Here is a 17,389-nt window from a genome sequence, read left to right as displayed (position 1 = left end):
ATACACACCCACACTGTCTTCCTTTTTCTTTCCTTTCTGCTATTAATCTTTTCAGGTACTACTAGTTCTGACACTCTGACTTGTTTCTACATGCAGCTTGATGAGGCAGGAAATTTTTTAGTAGCTCATTTTAAAGACCAGTTTATAATCTGATCAACTTTTATTTCTTTAAATCCAATCTCTGTAAGAACACAAGAAAAAGTAAACATTTGGACTTTTAAATATTATTCACCACAGTAATTTTGGCTCCTTTCATAACCCCTTTATGTATACCCTAGATACAACACCCATCCTTGAAGTCTTCATATATCAGATCAGTATTCCACAAAGCAAAGAGAAAGATTTTTGTAAAATATACAATGTATTTTGCTAATAAATATATATAATGTCAGGAAACAAAAGTTTTCTAAATGTGTCATGAGTTAATAACTTAATAAACTGATAAGATAAGGCCTAATGTTTTTCTGATTAAACTACAGGTAGACTTTTTAAGGTGTTGATGTAACTATGCTTTATAAGAATAGGTCTGCAAAAATTTATTTGCTTTTATCTACTGGAGAAAACTGCCAAAATTAACAATTTGTAATTACTTAACATTCTTCCAGCTTCTTACCAGGCTCAGAAGACAGAAGCCTCATGTTAGTCATATATGGATTAATCTTCTGTTCAACTACCTCCTAAGTCAAGTGAACCTGGGCAAGTTAGTTAACTTCTGTGTACCTCAGTTTCTTCTATGAAATGACTATAACATAATAGAGTGATCAAATGAAATAATCACTGTAGTCCAAATAATCTACCTTACATATGCCTCTCTATTCCTTCTCATTTCTTCTGTCATTTTTCCAGTCAACATCCTCCACCACCTTAGGCCAGATATTTTTCAAATTCGGTGGAAACGAAGAAGCCAACCAAAGAAACAACTTGTTTTGACACTGTCATACCTAAAACTACCATTATGGTAGTTCACTTACTACATATTTCCCCAAAAGTCTACATATTACCTTTTAAATAAATCATGTATTTATATGGAGAGGAACTCACTGCTTAGAATACCATAATAAATTTTGCAAACTAAATAACTTCATTTTCATGATATGCTTATAGTTCAATTACTCTCTTTTATAATAAAATATTCAAATTTCTGTAGTTTAGAATTCTCTCAAAGTGATAACAACTTGGGTAGTTTTGTGCATTTATGTGTATTGCCTTATTATATTTGACTGCAAAAGCCTCGAAAATAATATGCATTTGGCACAGACATATGCTACAAACTAAGTATGGTAAAACCATAAAGCTTTGCTCCTGCCATACGGAGCACACTGCCTCTCAGAGGACAGTCTGAACAGAAACACCACTGTGTTGTGTGTTTTTTTGGGGGTTGGGGGAAGGGATGCATTTCAAACGTTCCTTGCTACCTTCCTATATTATGATAATGTTTTAGAGAGAGTTGTAACAGAGAGGGCTTGATAAGATGTGGCTTATATAATGAGTATTTCACATGGCTTGCTGTCCAAATATATATCTTTATGTGGTGGAATTAGCTACTGAAATATGGTACCCTAGCCCTCTCCCAAGGCAGAAAGGAATTAATTCTTACGTGTATGAAATGGGGACAATTTAAATACACTTGGGACCCCGATGAGGAAAATAAATAATCAATATTAGTGAACTGGTTGAAAACTGGCTGTCTGTCACAAGGTGACTAATGTTTCAAAGCAAATACTTTTAGGAGGGTTTTTCCATTGAACGTTCAAAGAAAGCATTGAGTAGAAAGGAAACCTACATGAACTTCACTTCAAAATGGAAGAGAGGAATACTTCAGTGTGATGAGAAACTGCAAGATCTAAGTACCATGTATTTCAAAATGTGAGGCTTTGCCCCATTTTTCCAAAGATAACAAAATTAGATCACCTGTACACCAGTTACTATGTGACAGGCCTTACTCTAAGTACTTGCATACATTAGCTTACTTAATTTTTACAACACTCTTAAAAAATAGCTATTAGTAGGACTATTTTATGTAGGAGGAAACCTCAGATGCAGAAAAGTGATTTGCATCAAGATCACACAGCGAAAAGGTGATGGAAACAGATTCCAGTCCCAGATGAATGGCTAGGGAGCACACACTTAAGCATTAAACTTAAATATATATTTATTAATTTACTAATTGACCTGAAAATTCTCATGGATATTGATGAAACAATCAAATGGCTATTTAGATCAAATTACTAGTGAAATACAAATTTCAAAATCACATGAAAAATATTAATTGTAAATAATTTCTCACTCATGAAACTTTAATCTGCATCTCCAACATCAATGACTTTGACATTTGCAAAGCTGACTCACTTTTTGAGTCATCCAATTGAGTTTACATTCCTTCTAATTTGTTTAAGGTAGTGATGTGTCTATACATGACACAGTGCTGTATAACATTCAGGAAGCTGATTTTTCATTTTTCTTGCAAGTTCTTTACAACAACAATCATTTACTTTTTGCTTTATAAATTAATCTTTACAAGGTTTATGGTAATATCCAGTAATTGCAATTTTGAGATCATATATTCAGGACTCGTTATTAAATCTATGTAAAACTTCTTTAATTCCCTTATACCAATTCCATCATGTGAATTATAAACATTCCAAGCTAAGATCGCTTGGGGTCATTTCTGATTAATTTTCCTTATGGAAAAATACATCCTTCTTTAAAAACAATAAACTAAATTGAGAGAGAACTTCATTATATGAAAGATTAAGGTGACTTATTTTCTGATAGTTGATTTTGGTGGAAACAAAACCTTGTCTTATATACAATTTCCCCAACATCTGAAGGTCAGAAAAAACATTATGTGCATGGGCGCGCGCGTGCACACACACGCGCGCACACACACACACACTCACACACTCTCTCTCTCTCTCTTATGCTAGTCAACTAATTCTATCACTTTAAGGAAGATATCTGAGATATCTGGCATCAAGAACAATAGTAGAATTATTATTAGAACAACTGAAAGTGTCACTGAAAATGTTTATCTGAGACCTCAAATGGTACAATCGAACTGTTTATACAAGTTTCCATAGAAACACGGAGGTAGTTGATTAAGGTATATATGGCCAAATGAAATGTCCTGTTGCCTGTTAATAAACAGTTTTATGATGGATTTCAAGTGACAGCCAGACCATTCTCATTTCAAATACACATACATACACACACACACAAATGCATACACACAGGCATGCACTCTGCATATAATTCCTTTTCCTTTTCAATTCATTTTCAACCATCAACGACCACTCATTTGAAACGCACAAATCCCTTTGGGAGATTCCAAAAAATTCTCTAGGTCATTCAGTCCAAGAACTTTCAATGAAAAACACACCAACTGTTGGTACTGAGTTGGGTGATTTAAAAGTCATGGTCTGGGTAGTATTTCATCTATTTTAAATTCCAAACTCCTCTGTATATTTTCTCTTAATGTTAATAATAATTACTGCGATAGCTTTGGGGCCAGGGGGCCTGTATTGTATAACGGGCAATACGCTGAACATTTCATACTTTGTCTCTTTGTTCTAATATCTATGAAGAGCCCAGATGTTGCACTTCATTGCTGAAGAAATGAAAGCTCGGGCCAGGTGCGATGGCTCACGCCAGTAATCCCAGCACTTTGGGAGGCCGAGGCAGGTAGATCACCTGAGGTTAGGCGTTTGAGACCAGCCTGACGAACATGGTGAAACCCTGTCTCTACTAAAAATATAAAAATTAGCCAGGCGTGGTGGCATGCACCTCCCAGCTACTTGGGAGGCTGAGGCACGAGAATAGCTTGAACCTGGGAGGCAGAGTTTGCACTGGGCCAAGACCATGCCAATGCACTCCAGCCTGGGTGACAGAGTGAGAGGAAAGGATGGAAGGACGGACGGACGGAAAGAAGGAAGGAAGGAAGGAAGAAATGGGAGCTCAAGTGGCTTGCCCGAAACCCTCAGTAACAGGCTCCAAAATCTATGTTTATGAACTATAAGCAAATCATGCAATCATACCATTTAGACTGTAATACTAATTAATATAGAAATACTGGTAATATTCTACAATTACTAAAACTTGAGTTCTCAGCCTCTTGTTTTCCAGAACCTAGTGGGACTGGTGCTATGGAAGCAGCAATCCCTGGAGAGGGAGGCAGCTGCTGGTACGATCAGAAGATGGCTTCTATAACCAATTAGACAACAACTTTGATGAGCTCCAAAGGGACTGCACTTAGTTATCCCAACTGAAGAAATGCTCAATGGAGTATGGAGCTCGGGAAATGAGTGTTTAAAGTCAAAGAAAAAAGATTCCTATGGGATCCATGGAGGATTCTAAGCTGCCTTCTTTGTGAACAAAAAAGGTTGGGTTTGGGAAGGAGGCCTTACACAGAATTAAAAACATTAACCCATAATTAATTTTTAACTCTTTAAAAGTTATAAAGCTATCTTACACCTAAATGCAAATGAACTTAGATCTACATACAGTAGCGTGGCTGAGACTGGCTAGCTATTCACCAGTGCTCTCTTGCTGGGTGCATCGCTAGATTACATTTCCCAACGTCCCTTCCGGTTACGTAAGTGCCAATTGAGTTCAAACCACTGGAGTATGAACAGTTAGAAGTGATTATGCCACTTCTATATCTTACTCATAACAACCTTACACATGAGACCCCCCATGATCTTTCCCTTTCCATTAAAGAGAGTCTCTGTTGGAAGAAAACGCAAGCTTTGCATTGAAGGTTAAAGACAACTGAGCTAAAAAATGGAGAGGGCCTGCAACCCTGAACCACTATCTAGAAGGAATTTGTCCATTGATCAAGAACACCATCAGATTTATGAAAAGGGGACTTAAAAAAAAGTCTACTGTGTTTGAACCATTATATTTTGTTTTGTTTGGTACAATAGCTAGCATTATCCTAAACTAATACTAGGATCATTTTTACGACCTATAACTGAAAATTCTTCCACAGTGAAATTCTAAATTCCTTATGAAGAAGTAGGCAGGACACTGATAACATCCTATTTCATGGGACTGTGTGCAGTTTGGATAAAATAAACACGACAGTTCATTTACTCTTCAATTAACTAGTCAAACGACATTTATTGAAAACCAGTAGGCCAGACACTATTCCGAGTTTGCTAAATACAGCAATGAGTAAAATAAAGCCCATGCTGTCATGCATCTTACAACTAGTGGATGGGGACAAATAATTAAATAATAAACAAGAAACTGTCAAGTTGTGATAAGTACTGCATCCAGCAAAGATGAAAAGAAACCGATGTGATAAACAGTGACTAGACAGCAAGGGATGACCTAAGATGTGATATTAAGACGAGAAAATTGTTTTCATTTTTTTATGCTCTCACTTATTTCCCAAAGGAATAATTTTATCATCTTCATAAAATACATATATAGACATGTATACAAAATATATAAGCACACAAATTTTGTACATAACATTTTCATATATTAATATATAATACATTGCTGAGTATACTTCATATTTGTCTTTGTGTAAAGTTGAGATAAATCTAGCATATCACTAAGCCAAAGGAATATAATCATTAAATATATTATGAAAAATTCTTGTGCTGTGTATGTAACTTGAGAACAAAATCAACAAAGTATTAGATTATCTTATGAACCAAAGACAGTAATGAAATATATGGAGTTGTTCAGTGCCCTCTAATTTGGAGAGCACTAATATCTACTCAAATTTCAAGACACAAATATTCTATGATGAAACGATAAGGTTTCCGGAAAATTACTTGTTTTTAAAAGTGCTGCTTCATAGGTTACATGAAAAATTAGGTCTAGAAGCCACCTACTTGATTGATTGATTTTGATGACTCATAAAATTTACTGAATAGGCTGACCACTTGAGAATAAATACTTCTCTTGAAATTTATGCTATAGTCTTTTAAAAAAATAGAAGTAAACTTATTTCATTAGGAAGAAGGGTGGATGTACTCAAAACTCTGACTCCATAGACTTTATATCCTAGTATTTGTGTGTCTGTGTTGGGGAGTGGGTAGGAAGTTGGGGGAAGCCCATCAAAAAAATAAGAACATCACATAGTGGTAATTTAAAAATTAATTAAGTATCCAGGATATAGGGGGTGAAAGGTCTCCCTGCTCAGGTAACATCTGAGTACAAGATATGAATGGAATGAAGGCCTGACCCCTGCAGAAGCATATGGGAGTAGCAGGCATTTCAGCAACAAGCACACTAAGAGCAAAAGCCCAAGGTAGGGTGGCGTTCGCATGTTTTAGGAATAGCTAGGTCAGTACAAGCTCTGACAAGGAGAGGGATTGGGGCAGAGAGATATTCAGGGGTGAAATCACATGGGGAGCTATGGTAAAGAGTTTGGATTTTACCCTGAATGAGATGGGAAGCCACTGAAGGGTTTTGGGAGCTCAAAATGTACGAGTCAATAATTCAACACATTTTAAATATCAGCAACGGTGGTAATGTTTTACAAAAGATTTTCCTCATTTTAACGTGAACCAATTCTATACACATATACAAAATAAAGACTATGGAAGGGTATAAAGAAAATGTTAACAATAGCTATAATTACACGGTAGGATTATGGACAATTAAAGTTTGTTTCTGCTTATCTACATTTTCTAAAATTTTAAATATAAATATGAATTACTTTTGAGATAAGAAAAATAAAACATTAACAGTAATTCCACATAACTTTAACAGAAAAAGATATTCATTACAACTTACATCAAGAGGACATAAAAAAAAAACAACAGCACTAAAGCTTGTCTTGATATATATACAATGGATAGTGACTCAAAACTGTGAAACTCCATCTATTCTAAGTTATCATTTATGGATACGCTGGTTATATAACTTTATCAACTGAGAAACTTTATGTATTGTGTGGCTTCTCAAATACTGCCTAAGGTACAGTAAGTATTTAATAAGCAAATTGTCTGGTCAGGCATGGTGGCTCATGCCTGTAAACCCAGCACTTTGGAAGGTTGAGGTGGGAGGATAGCTTGAGTCCAGGGGTTTGGGAGCAGCCTGGGCAACATGGCAAAACCCTGTCTCTACAAGAAATACAAAAATTAGCCAGGTGTGATGACACACGTCTGTAGTCCCAGCTACTAAGGAGGCTGAGGTGGGAGGATCGCTTGAGCCTAGGAAGTCGAGTGAACTGTGCAGTGAACCACTGCACTCCAGCCTGGATGGCAGAGTGAGACCTTGTCTCAAAAAATGATAAAAATAATTAATAATCTCCACCCATTCCTCACACACACAGATGTATATATTCACACACACACAGGAAACTACCTTGATTTTAAATGACATCTCAGATCCTACCTCTAAAAATTTGCTTCTAGATTTTATGCAACAACCACCACCACAGGTACTCCTTTTCTAGTGATGGGTATTACAACTGAGCTAGACAATAACCTTTAAGACAAAAAATAATTATGTTACCCTTCTTAAGTTGCTAACAAAAACACTAGGTATTCATGTTATGTGTCTATCAATTTTTCCTTTTACTTCTGTGACAAAGATATCCATGTTAGGATTTATTTCCAAGGACTTCGATGATAAGAATTTAATTTCACATTTCTTTTCAAAGGCTTCATGTGTCAACCCTGGCATGCCAGGTAATCTCATTGCTTTGGCTGTTGGGAGGGCACTATACAAGAATTGACTGAACATTTGTGGTGCGTTACTCACTGCCTAGGGCCAGCAGGAATATATACTCATAAACTGCAAGAAGTCTAATAGATTTTTCTCTTTTCCTTCATCTTTTTTTTTTTGTAAACCTTAGACACATGCCATTAAATGAATAGTCTGAATGACTATGACATCGTCAAGCACACATTACCTAAAAGAGACCCCTTCACTTCTGCCAATGCTCCAGCATTTTTCATGACTTTCTCAGTCACCTGCCGTGATTGACTTACATCACCAGTTGAGTAACTCTCTCAGAAAGTACATTCTTCCCAAATTAATACAAACTTTTAATATTCTATTGCTGTATTAAGCTGTGGTTTACTTTCCTCAACTTCAGCTACTTTCTCTAAATGTTTCTGTTAAGTGTGTATGTGTATGCATACTGATGTATCATCCTAGGTTGAAATCAGGGAAACAGAGTAGCATTCATTAAAATCCATTCAGAGAACCTGATGACTGACTGGTTAAATAAAATCTGTGGTGTCAGTGCACATGCATGCACATACACAAAAGCAGGAATACTTTGAAAATGCCTTCAGATACAAAAAGTTTAACTTCCATAACCTTGAAGTTACACAGCCTCAATTCACCTTAGGAAAACCCAGAACTTATAAAATTGACCAAGCTCCCACTATGTGTGACAGCACTCTGAGAGGGGATTTACAAATATGAACCCACTTCACTGTGATGCCACTGTACTACCACTGTCCTATCTTGCTTCTTGTAACACCCTCTTCTTCATGTTGCAGCCAGAAGTAAACTTTTAAAACACGATAGGAAAATACACACCTGATCCTGTCACTCCCCTGCCTAAAATGTTTTAGTGGCTTCTCTTTCCCTTTGGAAAAAGTTATATTCCTAACCACTGCACCCCACTGTCTTCTTCTTTTGATCTTCTCACACTCACTTCTCTTCCCCTCAGCCTCTGTACTAAATATATAAATCTATTTCTGGTTATTTTAAATACAGCGAGATACTCTGTATCTCCTCCTGGGTCTTCATTGTTCCCTCTTCCGGGAAGAACACTCTCACCCCTGGCCTGGCTAATTCTCTGAACCCTCCTCCTGAAGTTAGAAATTCTTGTAAGATGTTCCTGTGATACCCAGAATGCTGCCTGTCACAGAACTTAAATACCTTTACAGTAGCTGCTGATTTAATAATCCAATGCCCTCTCTAGGTGTGTCTGTCTTTTTCATCACTCTTTTCCTAGCTTCTCACATAGTACCTAAGGTATAGTAAGTATTTAATAAGCAAATCATTGAACTGGTAACCCTAGTTTAAAGTAGAAGATATTGAGGCTGAGAGAAATTGAACAGGTACTGTTTGATCCCAATGTTCTTTTCCTTACCAGCTCTATAGTCACCCCCTTCCATCAGCAATTATAGGTAAGATCACCAGAATAAAACTAAAACACAATGAACAGCAACTGTAGTTATGCAATAAATTTAGTTTAGCTTTCCTGGAAGCCAGCATCAAAAAAATTAAGGACAAAACTTCTGAACTCAACATATTTTTAACTTCCTATCATAGATCTCAACAAGAAGCCTGCCAGATGAAGAGTATATAAAGTTACTCAGAACCATAAGATTCATTCATCTACTTAATTATCCAACAAGTATTTACTGACATCCTGTAACAAGCCAGTCACTGTTATAGGAACTAGTGATATGGCAATGACTAGGATTAGCAAAATCCCTGCTCCCTGAAAACTTACACCCTTAAAGAGAGGAGGGGCTTGAGGGGAGAAGGGGAAAGGAGGAATATGTAACAATAAAAAAATTTTAAAGAAAGATTTCAGCTATCAGTAAGTACTGTAGAGACAATACCAAAAGAAGAGCATGTAATAGATGGTGATGGCTGGGAATGGAGAGGATACTATTTAAGACTGGGTGATCTGAGAAGGCTGCTCTGAGAAAATTACATCTGAAGTGAGAGGTGAATAAATACAAAGGATCCAGCCAAAGATGTGGAAGGAAAGCTTTACAGACGGAAGGAATATCCAGAGTAAAGACCTTCAGGTGGGATAAACCTAGGAATGGTCGAGAAACAATTTCAAGGTGACTGGAAGGTAAAGAGTGAGAATGTTGAGGGAGAAAACATGCACTCAGAATCTGACGGTTCTGAGGAGTTCAGGCACTGGAAGGTAAGGCGTGAGAAAGGCTGAGTGGTACAAATGGGGTCAGGCAGTAGGGACTAAGCCTACCAAAAAGTAGGCTCTGTAAGTGCAATGAGAAGTCACTGGGTTTTTTAAACAGGAAGTTAACAAGACCCAGTTTTGTTTTATAAGATCATTCTGGCAGGGGGTGGGGAAAATGGCTTGTAAGGGGTTAGAATGGAAGTAGGAAGACAAGTTAGAATGGAGTGAGGTATACCATCTGGACAACAAACTTAAAAATGGCCTTTCAAAACCTAACCTGAAGGTACTTTAGAGGAGCCTCTATATTCAGCTATTCAACTTTTTTAAAAAGTAAAAATTTGATATGCTTGAAGCACCATAAAGGTGATTAGGTATATATCACAAATCGCTACAATACTTTAGTACTGGCTTCCTACAGATTATGTGAGTGGATAACCAAATTTCCAAGGTCAGATTTTTAAAATTCTCAAGTTACTGCAGTGGTAATTTATGAAATATGGATACTTACTTTGACTAAGTACTTAACATCACCAGGAATTAGCATCAGGAGGTCAAAGATTATGATATGAAATTATAGAGAGAATACATGGCTAGTTCCAAGATGGCTGTTTAACTCAAGAAAATAATTTTAAATTCTTAGTAGTTCAGTTTACTCACAAGTGTGGAACAGACATAACAAGGTCTGTACTGCCTACCTAACAAGACAGTTGTGAGAACAAATAGAAAACAGATGTGAAAGAATTCTGGTAATATAAAGCATTATGCAAATACAAGTTTTTGTATAAAGCACAATCATAGACCTGGAAGAGCTTGAGGATTCATTTAGTATAATCTTCTCATTTCACAGCTGTAGGAACTGACATCAAGAGAGGTGAATTAGCTATGCCACTGCTTAAAGTAGAATTTAGATTTTGCTTTTATATCACAGAAAAATATTAATTTGAGTAGTTTCCAAATTTTCTACAATGTAAACTATCATTAATTTTAAAGACAAGTATTCCACAAACCCCCATAAATCCTAAGAGGGAAAAGTAACTTGGAATTCTTTATTAACAATTTATTATGCATGTAAACAAAAATTAACATTTTTACTTCAATTCCACGATATACATACATTAAATATAATTGCTCTTAGAGAAGCATATAACTTTCATAATGCTTTATAGTCAAGTCCTATCACTCAAGGAGACATCCAAGTAGCTTTACGTGATTTTTGGCACTGAATTATACTGAAGGCCTTCAAAGACAGTTTGATCTTCAAAATAATCCATATTAATATTCTTCCTAAATAGAATGTCTGTATTTCTAAAATTCCGTATCATCTAAAATTCCTAAGAAGCTTATATCAAAATTTTTTTGCTGCTTAGGTAAACAATATTTATTTCCATATTTTATTAAAATGTTAAATATTAAAGAATCACATGACATAACAATTGTAATAGTTAACAGTGTTAATCTTAACTTATCATTAAGATTGCTAATGTGGATATTCAGTGATTGATGTTTACTGGCTACTTATTGCCTCCAGTCTTTATACCCAAATTTGACTTTATCTAAGTTTAATCTAGTCAAAAGAGAAAAAAAAAATCCTCTCAAGATGAAACAATTATCTACTAATTCTAAGCTTACTGACATGTTGCCTATACCTGCATTTTTGTACTTCTTATTAATTTTCCTCTTACACATTCCATAATTACTTATCAAATGGCTTTTTTATGTTAAACACATCCTAGACATTACAGACAGAGTGATGAACTGAATAGATGAGGTACGTACTCTCATGAAGCTTGCATTCCAGTGGGGAAAAACATAATAATCAAGCAGTAATAACATGAACAACAACAAACAAAAACCCAAAATATAATAATCAATGTTTGGCAGAGAATTAGAATAATATGGTGTAACAGAAATGCCCGAGGAAAACCTCCTATAGCTGAGATCTGAGAGTCATGAAGCCAGCCAGGTAAGCATCACAGATAAAATTCTGAGCAAAAGAAACAACTACGGAAAAGGCTCCATGGCTTGGTCTGTTAAATGTACAAAGGGAGGATCAAAGCAATGGAAGCAGAGTGGGTAAGATGGAGAAAAGTCCAATGAGAGGTAAGAAGAACAAGTGGGGCTAGTTCATGCATAGTTCTCCAGGGAGTGTAGATTCTAGTCCAAGTGCAATAGAGAGCTACTGAGGAGTTTTAAAATCACAGAAATAACAGTTTGATCTATATTTTATAAGTCTGATTTATATTTTATAAATGTGAAGAATAGCATGCAGAAGAAGGGCAGATGAGAAATAAGGGGAACACTAGGAATAGTACAAGTACTATCAGGTATTTGGAACAGTACAACATTAGGAACGGTACAAGTGAGATGATGGTAGCTTGGACCAGGGTGGTAATAATGGAGATGGAGGGAAGAACATCAATTCATGGTGAGGCAGGTAGAAGAAATAAGACTTGCTGAAGGATACAGAGGTTTGAGCAACCTGAGGAACCAAAGATAATTCATAGGTTTGGGGTTTCAATATGTGCATAGATGGCAACCCCAATGATTTGAGATGAGGAAAACTAGGGACTCTAATAGTTTGTTGACTGCATGGTTGGTTGGTTGGTTTGGGTTAATATTTGGTGGTGGTGGTGGTAGTGGTGGTGGTTGGGGGGAACAGTTAAGTGTTAAGAGTTGTATTTTAGCCATGTCAAATCTGTGACAACATCCACATCAAAATATCCAGTGGGCAATTAAATATAGAGTCTTAATTTTTAAAATTAAAATCAACCAATTGATGTCTCATTTTGTGGGCAAAACTTTGCAAAACTTTTCACTTGCTCTTTGAGTGCTTACAAGTTAACACATACAAGTACAACAATGATGATCAAGATGACAATGATGATGAGGGAGGGAATATTCTGATCCATACTGTGATGAAACAGTGATTCTTGAAATCAATAAACAGATGGGGTAACTAGATAAAAGGTCTCAAGATTTCTCTTCTTTTGAGCTAAGCCTTACTTAAAATAGTTACATACATGTAGCCCCACAGGAATGTAATATAGGAATTCATTTATATTTTAAAGTTAAGTTTGCTTAAACGTCTACACTTTTGCCTATAAATCTCTTAAGGAACTTGAGAAACACCTAGTGCTTCCTCCAAACATAGAAACCTAATAAAAGTTCAAGTGAAATATGAACTTGGTCATTTGAATTTGTCATTTGAATTAATGTAGCTTTGTAAATAAATTCTGTTCTTTAATGCTTTCAATTTTATCAACAGGATTAGCAAACCTCCTGAGATGGAATCCTCCCTTTAGACTGTAATTCATAGAATTCAGATTAAAATCAATAAAAAAAAATAGTAACCAAGACATCAATAACAAAACACACCAAATAAATCAGACATAAACTTTGATATTTGTTATGTGTCCTCTTCACTTGAAGGCCAACATCTGATATCTGTGATTCTCTGGTGCTTATAAACTAGATAGCTTCATCTAAACTAGATATATACATACCTTCATATATGACTAAATAGGGCTTATTCTAATGTATTCTACCAACTATGGAAAACTGGAACATAAAAAAAGAAAAGTAATAGAGGTGGAAAAAATCTCCAGTCAACACAAGAAGAGTATGTTTCTTTTCTTTTCTTTTTTTGAGACAGGGTCTCCCTCTGTCACCCAGAATGGAACATGGCTCATTGCAGTCTCAACCTCCTGGGCTCAAGTGATCCTCCTACTTCAGTCTCTCAAGTAGCTGGAACCACAGGCATGCTCCACCACGCCCTGCTAATTTTTCAGTTTTTTTGTGGAGACAAAGTCTCCCTATGTTGCCCAGGCTGGTCTCCAACTCTTGGGCTCAAGTGATCTCCCGCCTTGGCCTCCCAAAGGGTTGGGATTACAGGCGTGAAGCCACCGCACCCAGGTAGAAGAGTAAGTTAAAGAAAGATGTCTTTAAACAATTTTCAAGAATTTTATATATTTCATATATTCCAGTTAATGATGGTTCAAATCTATGAGATATTTTGAAGTGAACTGAACCAAAAATGAAGATTTATCACCTTAATTCAGGAAAAAAGGGATAAAGTGTCTATTGGAATGAAATCCAGAGGAGTCAGGCACTGCATATCCCCCACCAGGGCACTGTTTCATTTACAATTCGTGTGTGTGTGTGTGTGTGTGTGTGTGTGTGTCTCCATGGCGGTGGGAGGTAGGCATTAACTATATTCTTAATATTTCCAACCTGACTTCTCCATGATCCCTTAGGAAAAATTCTTAAGGTGCTAATTTCACAATTCCTGAAGGATTCCTTGGAGTTATGTGTACAAGAAAAGGCTTACATAAGCTTCTCCCTCCAAATCAAGGCTGAGGCAAGAAAATACTTGGCTTACACGAGAGTAGAGTTGGTAGAGTTAGTACATTACTGTGTTACTACGTTAGGCGAAGGTAGGTGCTTTTCTCCATTGATTGGGGAAAACTCTAAAAAAACAACTGTTATTCTGGTGGGGTGTGATGGGAAGTTAAAAGGAGCCAATGAAGACAGATTTCAGAGCTTTTATATTACTTTTCAATAAAGAAACTTCAGCCTGACATTGGTCATTTTTCTTAAATTAAAATACAATTTCACTGTGAAACAGCCTAAAATCAAATGTTACATTTAGCATGTAAGAATTTCAGTGCTAACACCTCTTTTGGCACAGATTCTCAGTTTTTACTGCATGCAAATTTGGGGAGGGGGGTGGAGAACGAACTCATGGCTTAAGAATCTGGCAACTGCTTGAATTTCACTGTAAAGACGCATCATTAAGAAGCTAGGAATCTGAGTCACTTAATATCAGGCTTCAGCTAAATACTTAAATGGTTACATAACACCACTAATTTTTAAGAACAAGAAAGGGTTTTTTTAAAAAAATGTCCTGGCTTTAGGATTTCCTCTTTCTGTTTTTCATACTATAAATATATCTTGTTTGATCCTTCAATATATTAAAAAACTTATTTGCTTTCTTCTTGAAGAATAAAAGATCTCCACATCTTCATACAGATGCCCATTATTAACCTGACACTCTAAGATGCATCTTTCTTTGGCATTAGATAATTCATTTCTCTCTGATAATGATTCATGTTTAGGATATAAGATAAAATATGACAAATTCCATTGTAATAATTAAAATATCTCTAAAATTCCAGTGAATTCACACATTATCAAATAACTAAACTGAAAACTAAAAACCATGCTTTAAATCCTGGATGCTTCACACCATGCAGATAACACATCTGAACCAATAACAAAAGTTTTAACTCAAGCTTTGACATTTCGACATGTAGTAGATATAACTTAAATTTTGGAAAAGAAATAAAGAACACATTGGAAAATTATTTTTTAAAAATCTTTCAAAGTTCTATATGAATAGTTTCTCAACATTAGCTGTAGTAAAATTAGAAAAAAAAATTCGATGTTTATCATTAACCAAAGGTACTATGTATATCATTAACCAAAGGTATTATCTCTTTTGAGATCAGGGTCACAAACAACTAATATGAATTTGCTTAAGCCTTAAGAGCTTGTTTTCCCAGTATTTTGAAAAGGGTGAGGAGAACCAGATAAAAGAAGATATTATAACTTCCTATAAACACTGTATTTAGAGCAGTAAGAAAGCAAATAACCATGCTCCTCTTACATACTCAACATTAAATTATCTTTCACAAAGAAAAAGGCATTTTTTTAACAGATACAGCAGTATGTGCAGTTATAAGAAGTATAGAACTCCCACATCCTGGCCTTTACATTCTTCTTCTTAAAAGAACGCAGCATTTATGAGCCCCATAATGACTATTTTAAATCCTTGAATCACACTGCAATAGAAAAACACTGTATAGCATAATGTATAATGGCATATTTAAATACAGCCCCAACTCCCATGCTTCTATAATCTATATTAAGTTGTGAGCAAATAAAGACATTTCTACCTTGATCATTTCTTAAGCAAAGGTTAACCAGAAAGGCAAGCCTTAGGAAGAAATAGAATACATACCATGATGTAGTCTCTTTCGTTAGAAAAGGCAAGAAAAACAGATTTAAATTAAGACTTGGTGTATAAAAGCCGAAAGCATAGAATTTGTATCCACATAATGAACTGATGTCTCCTCTAAAGACGTCAGATTGCTGTTCAGCTAAACTATCTAAAAATACCTCCTTGCAAACACACACACACGAAATGACTACAAAGACAGGTCTTACTAAGCAGCTCGACTTGCACAAAATCACTTAATAAGTGGGAAAAAACTGAAGTACTTAGGGAAAAAATAATAGAAATTTTTCATATCAATTATGATCTTTTATGAGCTATTTTGCAAACCAGTACCAATGTGTAAAGAGTAGTTAATAAAGGATCTTAAATCGTAATTAAGCTAAGATGTCCAACAGAAAATCATGTTCTATGAAGTTAAAATCAAATAAAGAAAAATAAATCTCTGAATCACCATCAACATTCTATTTAAAAATCAAGAAAATGAAAATATCCCAGCTGAAAAAGCAGGAGTCAAATTCATGGATGCCACCGTGTGTCAGGCCATGTGCCAGATATGTAATTCCTGCAAAAACCTATGAAGTATGCATCATTAACAGTATTTGACACATCAGGAAAAATGGTTCTGAACATTGAAGCAATCTGCCTACTGTCACACAGCTACAGAGAAGAGTCGGGTTCCAACCCACATAGGAATGACTCGAGCATTACAATCTAACAACAATAACTGGCATTCACATAAGCTTTACAGTTTGCAAAAAGATTCTGATGACATGAACTCCAGTTTTCTCATTTAAACCTCAGGTTTTCATCTATAGAATGAGGAGCAGAACCCCATTTTGCTCCTAATATTGTCAGATGACTAAAGAAAATCACACACACAAACACACACAGAGCACTTAGTAAAATAATTTTAATTATTACTGTAACTATTAACAATTTTCCTTTTCCTTTTCTTTTTTCTTTTTTTTGAAATCAAGTTTCACTCTTGTTGCCCAGGCTAGAGTGCAATGGCATGATCTCAGCTCATTGCAACCTCCGCCTCCTGGGTTCAAGCGATTCTCCTGCCTCAGCCTCCCGAGTAGCTGGGGTTACAGGTACCCACCATCACACCTGGCTAATTTTTAATATTTTAAGTAGAGAAGGGGTTTCACCATGTTGGCCAGGCTGGTCTTGAACTCCTGATCTTCAGGTGATCCACCTGCCTCAGCCTCCCAAAGTGCTGGGACTACAGGCATGAGCCACCATGCCCAGCCAATAATTTTCAAAACAATATTATGAGGTAAGACCAGTATTACAATCATGATCTCCATTTTGAAGGGAGAAATCAGTAACTTTAAGAAGTTAAATGATGGCCAGGCGCGGTGGCTCACACCTGTAATCCCAGCATTTTGGGAGGCCAAGGCGGGCGGATCATGAAGTCAAAAGAGCGAGACCATCTTGGCCAACATGGTGAAACCCCATCTCTACTAAAAATACAAAAATTAGCTGCACGTGGTAGTGCGTGCCTGTAG

The 17,389-nt window shown here is 36.0% G+C and overlaps 1 protein-coding gene across 12 annotated transcripts in view; it reads right to left on the bottom strand.

The window, feature by feature from the left end:
• The window catches only part of RAPGEF2 (Rap guanine nucleotide exchange factor 2), a 261,346-nt gene that overhangs the window by 61,426 nt on the left and 182,531 nt on the right, over positions 1-17,389 (bottom strand). Inside the window, exon 1 of one of the 12 annotated variants that reach the window (XM_034959350.3) lies at positions 15,882-16,033. The exons of the other annotated variants lie outside the window; for them this stretch is intronic. Coding sequence (XP_034815241.1) covers positions 15,882-15,884 — 3 coding nt within the window. The 5' untranslated portion in view covers positions 15,885-16,033. Of the gene's footprint in view, positions 1-15,881; positions 16,034-17,389 lie in introns of those variants that run through there. 12 annotated transcript variants of the gene reach the window in all.

The sequence above is a fragment of the Pan paniscus genome, chromosome 3 (genome assembly GCF_029289425.2).
Source record: "Pan paniscus chromosome 3, NHGRI_mPanPan1-v2.0_pri, whole genome shotgun sequence".
Taxonomy (NCBI): Eukaryota; Metazoa; Chordata; class Mammalia; order Primates; family Hominidae; genus Pan; species Pan paniscus.
Note: the sequence above shows the minus strand (reverse complement) of the source record. Positions and strands in the feature narration are given on the sequence as shown.